A 7,414-nucleotide genomic window follows, 5' to 3' on the forward strand; every position below is an offset into this window, starting at 1 on the left:
AAGATGAAGCAGGAGAAAAATTAAAGAGTGACTGTACGCATGTGTGTTTGTGTTTGTGTGTGTGAATGCATTAAACAATGTGATCAATTGAAGCTGAGGAAGATGGGGGGATAAGGTAAGGTTGGGGGAAAAGCAAATGCAAAATCTTCAAGGAAGGAAGGAGTTTGGTGTGTTTGAGGAATATGAAGATGGCTGAAAGCAGAAATACTGCAGAGCAGAGAGTTAGGAGAGGAGGTTGGAGGGATAATGGGGACTAAGTCATGGAGTACCTTATAGACTGTGATAAACGATGGGGCCTTAGGGTGAAGGGATTTGACTGATGGATTTGGGCTGTGGATAGTCCTTCTGTCGGGAGTGTGAAGAACTGAACTATACGGGATAAGACTGGAAGCAGGGAGCTGGGAGGTGATTACAGTAGTTTGGATGAGAAATGGTGGTGGCTTGGATGAGAGTGAAAACAATGGAGGTGGTGAGAACTGATCAGATTTGAGATATATTTTGAATGTTGACCTGATTGGTAGTAGGAAGGGATAATAACTAGTGGTTTGGATGGAGAGGGATGGGAAGTATTGTCAAAGGAAGACAGGAGTTAAGGATAATACCAAAGTTTTTGTTCTGAGCTACTGGGTGGAAAACAGTGGTCATATACTTCTATGGGGAACACTAGGGGAGGTGTAGACTGGGGCAATTAAAAAATTCTGTTTTGGACAGGTTGAGTTTGAGATGCCTATTAGATATCCAAATGGACAGTTGAATATATGAGTCTAGGTCAGGTTTTTTTTTTGTGTGTGTGTGGTAGAGATACAGATTTTGGAGTCATCAGTGTATAAATCATATTTAAAGCCATGAGACTAGATACTGTCAACCAGAGCATGAGCATAAATAGAGAAGGGGACTGAGAGACTGAACCCTGAAGTATGCCAACGTATAGTGGTAGGGAAAGAGATGGAGAAAGCAGCAGAGGAGAGGGAGAGAGACTTGCCAGTAGGGGAATAAAAACCAGGAGAATGTGGTATCCCAGGAGCAAAGAAAGTGTTTCAGGAAGGAGAGTATAAACCGTAAGAAAAGCCTCCAAGAGATCAAGTAAGATGAGGACTGAGAATTGAACACTGGTTTTGGCAAGACATGACCCTTCCCCTCAGGAGCTTATCGTACAGTGGGACTGGGGAAATAAGGAGACAAATACATTGCTATACAATGGTGCAAGTTGCGTTCTAGCAATGTTAACACATTTCTGGGGATGGGCTGGAGATGGAGCAAGGAATTCTCCTTGGGGGTCAAGGAGAGCTGCATCGAGCAGATGTACTTTTGGATTCTGATACGTAGGAGGGAGGGAAAATAACCAAGATTTATAAAACTTCAAAACATTTTTTTCTAGTTGGTTGTTGATTTTTCTACAATCACTCATGCAGAACTAATATTTCCTCTCCAGTGAATATCCCACTACTGTTTACTCCATGTAGACATATTTATCAATTATCAGTAAACACGATAACTATATCATCAGGACAATACACACACTCTATCACACCCTACTCCATTTGAAGGATACTCTTGTAGTTATATTTTTCCTTGTTGTAGCCTTTATATTTTAATTACATTTTAATTCCCTTTCATAGCTGTGTGCAACTGTAGAGACCCTATTTTTTTAATCGAAGTATAGTTGATTTACAATGTTGTGTTAATTTCTGCTATATAGCAAAGTGATTCAGTTATACATATCTATCTACATATTATTTTTTATATTATTTTCCATTATGGTTTATCACAGGATATCAAATATAGTTCCCTGTGCTATACAGTAGGACCTTGTTGTTTATCCATTCTGTATGTAAGAGACCCTATTCTTAATCACAATAGCTACTATTACCTAATACTTGTCATGTGTAAGGTGCTGTTCTAAGAACTACATGTATTAATTTATTTTGTTCTCATGATCTTAATACCTCTATTGTCCCTTAAAAAAATTCATGACAACTGAGGCACAGAGAAGTTGAGCAACTTGCTCAAGACCGCACAGTAATGGCAGAGCCAGTATTAGAACTGGGCTGTCCAGCTTCAGAGCTCACTATCTTGAGCTCACTATCTTAAGTATTTCTGTCCTTACTATTGTATCTTTACCTTCCTAGGATGGGTAGCTATTAGGGAAAAATCTTCAAGGGATAGGCTCTCTTTGACTTGAACTTTTCTAAATTCTTTGACTGCAATTTTCCAAAGACTCAGTAAACTATTTGCAGGTTGTCATTTCAGAATGAGCCAGTAGGACCAGGGACTGGATACTGGATATTTGTCCACGTGGAGAAGAGAGCATGAGTTCTTTTACAATTGACTGTAGATTCTCATGTGACTGTGTAAGGGTTTATGTTCAATCAGTTCATGTATGGGGAGCGTGGTGGTAAAAAGAGTTAGGGTCGTCGTGATGGAGAAGACCCCTCTACAAATGAAAATGTTCACTTCATTGCGCTCCTAGATGTATGTGGCTTACACCTTCATTTCCCTTACAACCTAACTACAAATGCATGAGATGACTGTGTACTTAAAAAAAATACAAAGTGTAAATCAAAGTAACAATGTTTGGGAATGCCTACTATGTACAAAGTATTGCTTTGTGTACAGTGGCTGTGATTTCTTGAGAGCTAAAACAAGGAATAGCCAAAATCTAAGATGCTTTGTTGCTTAAATAACAGCAAGTATGTACACAACTGAAACATAAAACAAATTGATCTTAGTGGAATCTAGCGGTGGTCCAGCCTTTGTTTGATCTCTAACGTTTTTTATAGGCTAACTTTATCTCTAAAGATGGTTTTATCCTCTTTCTTCCTGACACTGTACTGTAATTGCTTCACCCAATAGTTGGGGATGGGATATGTAATTTTTAAAAGCACTTGAAACCTCTCCCTTTAGTAGATTGTGGATTCCATTTTTGATCTAAAGGTTTTTGAAATTAGGTACCAGCCAGTTCCCTATCTTGGCAGAAAGAGGGTGTAGAGTAAATAACATTTGCTAAGATGTTTACAGGTCAGGATCCCAATAATTTTCTTAAGTTGCAGACCTAATTTTACAATTACTTTTTTTTCCCCCCTCAGGGTGAAAGTCTACCTGTACTTCTCTTCATTCTGTTCTCATTAAAATGTTCTTCTCTGGGAACAGAAAAGCTTAAGAGAGCCAGTGTTCAAATTCGCTCTTAATTTCTACAAATATAGAAAAACCTGCTAGAAAGTGGATACTATTTTCACTGTGGTTCTCTCCCTGTCTGCTATGTAATAGTGTCATAAATCATGTACGTGTAGTAGTAGGAGGAGACGTAGGTGATTGTTTAACTGTGGAAAAGAAGCTGCTTCCTACAGAAAGGATTTCAAATGACCTCACAGCAAAGCCAACGCTCACACAGGTTTCCTGTGGGCCATTTCCCCTTTGCTACTCTGGACCCAAAGCTAAAGTGAAGAAGAGAAATTTTCCTCTCACAAAATCTCAAATCTCTGGTAACTCAAGCTGATCTCATAGTGAGCGAGTGGATCATCGTATTCCAAAAAGTTAAAAAATCTAGGCTATTGTAAACCTGAAGCATTTTATGAATTTGCTTTTAAGAAATTTAATAAAATTTGTTTTGGAGATTAAGAGAAAAAATAAGAGTCAAAATGGAAAAATTTAAATAAGCTATCACACAACAAACTTTAGAACACTTGAAAAAATATACCTGAAAGAATTAAGTTGTGACTACAGTATCTTAACTGTCAGATCTTAAAGTATTTTATGCCATATTTCGTGCTTTGGGGACATATGTTGAAATAAGTAAAATTTTATTTTTACCTTTAAAACATATTGATTAAAAATTTCTCTTTTAATTCAAGATACAGATTGCCTAGGAGATATTTAAAATCTTTCAGTACTTTTCCTTCAATCTACCTCCACAGGAAAATGAAAGTACATTAGGACAGCACCAATTATTATAGAAAAACGAATGTTCTAATGTTACTAATCTCAGCATTTCCTTTATAAATGGCATGTGGTGAATATATGAGAAGTGGCAAGAACACTTCTTTCACCAGTTGTGTGGTTAGTGTCGTTGTTGTTTTTTAAAGAACTGTGATGCAATTACGCTACCTTTTAAAAAGTTCACATTAAAGAAAGTTGATGAATCTTCAGGCAAATGTTAAGTAAAATCTCTAGCCGCAAAGCTTAGAGGACGGTTCAGGGTATTTCCCCAGTGTTATTCATTTGGTTTAACTGGAAAAAAGTGTTACCATAACATTGATATACAAGTTGTCCTAACAACAGCAAAGACCTTGGTCGTCTGCTATGCTCAGCTACCTGGCTCCTGGCAGGCCCAGACCCAGCACTGACATTAGAGATAAGCCAGGCCCCTCTGAAGCTGGGCTGTCGTCTCCCGCCTCCTTCACCTTGTATGCAGGGGTAGGTTTTCTGCTTTTCTTACCTGCATAGTGGTCAAACACAGTGGGCACGTACTCCTCGGGGAAGGCGTCGTTGGCGTAGCTCATGAGCAGGCAGGTCTTCCCCACGGCGCCGTCCCCTACCACCACGCACTTCAGCATCTTCTTCTCCTCGCGGCCACCGCAGCCGCAGCTGCTGTCATTTCCCTCCTGGCAGTTCATTCTCACGGCTCCAGCTGCTGTGACTGTGCCGCTGCCGTTGCTTCTCCTGCTTCTCCCAAAGCCCATGAAGCGAGCCGCAGGCTTGAGGTCACTCTGTCTTACTTTGGGGAACTCGGATCATGCAGAATTGTCCGAGGCGGCTGGCATGTGCCCTCTTGCTTACCATACTGGTCAAGAAAGGTAACACACACTGGGGAGAATGATTAAAAGCATCTGCCCCTTGCCCCCATCAGTTTGAGTTATGAATCCTCATTTTTCACCCAATTCTAGGGGCTTCCTGGGAGTCTAGAAATTTCAACAGCCTGAGGGTTTCACTCTGCTCTCCTGTTCACCAAGCCTGGCTGAAGACACAGTGGAATTTCGCTAAATCTTCCCCATTTTCCACTTCACATCTAACATGGAGGAAAGCTGGGCTTTTTAATGGAGTTTTTCCCTTGCTTCCTCCAGCTTGCCGAGTGTCAGGAAATCATGGGTTTCCTGCTGCATTCCATATTAGGATCAGTGGGCTGGAGAAGGCTGCAACAATGGGAGCTCTGTGTGTGTGTGTTTGTACTTCTGGGGAACACTGCCAGGACATGGAGTGGGAAAACACTAGGGGTCCCACTGCAGACTCAAGCTGTCAGACTTCCTGTTTCATCCACGGCTGGGGAGGTTGTTTGCCTGTGGGCTGGCTGGGAAGAAGCTGACGAAAGGATGGAAACTGGGGAGTACTGTCGGCCACAGAAACAGAGGGAACCACACCAGCCGTTGTAGGATAACATATGACATCATCCCTCACTGAGTCACCAGTTAAAAGCTCTGCAGATTAAAACTGGACAGTTCTTCACATACTTAAGTGAGAAGCCCTAAGCAATTTGTCCTGGCAGTAAAGAAGAAAACCTTCCAGAGTTTCACTGTTACAAAGGGAAACGTTCTTGTAGATCGTAGGTATAAGATGTGTGATCGGGTTAATAAGCTGCCACATTTGAGCTCAACGCTCAAACGTGTATTCCAGACCCAAACATTTTTATGGTTGTAGCACATAAGAAATCAATCAGATGTGGGATGTTTGCATCTTCTTATTAGTGAATAAACACACATGTGCTTGGCTCACCCTTACTTTTGGAAATGAGAGTGTGTGGGATGGCTGTATTGGTTTGTTTCAGGTCCCCAAACGTTGCTTTTGCTTGAACAGTTCCGTTTTTGATTTAGTCTTCTCCCCTTGGTCGGCCTGGCCCTCTTCAATTACAAAGGAGCCATTGGCAGCTAATTTATTTGTCTATTGGGTCACTCAAAACGAAGCCTCTTTGAAGCTCTGCGTTTGATTAAGGTACTCGGTCTTAGAAAAGAAGTGGAACTCTGCAAGTGATTTTGACAAATGGGTTAAGTACTTTTTTGATGGGGGAACTATGTGTTTCTTTGAGATTTTTGAGCACTCAGTTTTAAGAATTCAGATTATCCATTTGATGTGAGGAGGGTTTTTTTTTGTGCGTGGGGGTGCATGAGAAGTCTGTTTTAATGAGTGGCTATCAATAATATCTATATCCACATATGTATGCTACTATATAACAGATATAGCCTCACATTTCTTCTATGTTGTATTATAGTAACACTTGCCATAGTGTTTAGTGTCCCAATATTTCTTTCCTATAAAGGGATGGTGTTTCAGTCAGGTTGTTGTGTATCTACTAGATTATGTTGCTGTAACAACTCCCAATGCTCAATAATTTAAAATAACATGTATTTCAATGAGGTATCACCTCACACCTGTCAGAATGGCTACTATCAAAAAGTCTACAAATAACAGATGTTGATAAGGATGTGGAGAAAAAGGAACACGTGTACACCATTGGTGGGAATGTAAATTGGTGCAGCCGCTATGGAAAATAGTATGGAGGTGCCTCAAAAAACTAAAAATAGAGTTACCACATGATCCATTGATTCTACTCCTGGGTATATATCTGGAAAAAATGAAAACACAATTGAAAAGGATACATGCACCCCAATGTTCATAGCAGCACTATTTACAATAGTCGACACATGGAAGCAAACCAAGTGTCCATTAACAGACAATTGGATTAAGAAGAAGATGTGTTATATACATATACAATGGAATATTATTCAGCCATAAAAAATGAGATTGTGCCATTTGCAGCAATGTGGATAGACCTAGGGAATATTATGCTTAGTGAAATAAGCCAGACAAAGAAAGCCAAATATTGTTATGTTATCACTTATGTGTGGAATCTTAAAAAAAGTCAAATAAATGTATATGTAAAGCAGAAACTGACTCACAGATATAGAAAACAAACTCGTGGTTACCAGAGGGGAGAGGGAAAAGGAGAGGGACAAATTAGGGGTAGGGATTAACAGATACAAACTACTACATATAAAATAGATAAGCAACAAAGATATACTGTATAGCACTGGGAATCATAGCAATTTTCTTGTAATAACTTATAAAGGAGTAAAATCTGCAAAAATATGGAATCATTATGCTGTACACCTGAAACTAATATATATTGTAAATCAACTCTACTTCAGTAAAAATAAATAAAATAATGCCTATTTCTTGCTCACATTGTATCTGTATCATGTATTTTTATTATCTTCATTCAGGGATCTAGGATGGTGGAGTAGCCACATTGAGGACATTGATGATTACTGTGGCAGAGGAAGAAATTAATGTAGTAAGTGACAATGGCTCTTTTTTTTTCCATAATAAAAACCTATTTTTATTTTATTTTATTTATATATATTTATTAAAGTATAATTGATTTACAATGTTGTGTTAGTTTCAGGTGTACAGCACAGTGATTCTC

At 39.3% G+C, this 7,414-nt stretch overlaps 1 protein-coding gene across 2 annotated transcripts in view; it reads right to left on the bottom strand.

The window, feature by feature from the left end:
• RHOJ (ras homolog family member J) overlaps positions 1–5,247 on the bottom strand; it is an 82,699-nt gene extending 77,452 nt beyond the window's left edge. Inside the window, exon 1 of one of the 2 annotated variants that reach the window (XM_067733899.1) lies at positions 4,436–5,247. In XM_067733899.1, the coding sequence (XP_067590000.1) occupies positions 4,436–4,679 (244 nt within the window). In that variant the 5' untranslated portion in view covers positions 4,680–5,247. The remainder of the gene's footprint in view (positions 1–4,435) is intronic. The other variant, XM_067733891.1, reaches the window with a different exon arrangement.
• Between the last annotated feature and the right edge of the window lie 2,167 nt (positions 5,248–7,414).

This window comes from Pseudorca crassidens, chromosome 1 (genome assembly GCF_039906515.1).
Source record: "Pseudorca crassidens isolate mPseCra1 chromosome 1, mPseCra1.hap1, whole genome shotgun sequence".
NCBI classification, from domain to species: Eukaryota; Metazoa; Chordata; class Mammalia; order Artiodactyla; family Delphinidae; genus Pseudorca; species Pseudorca crassidens.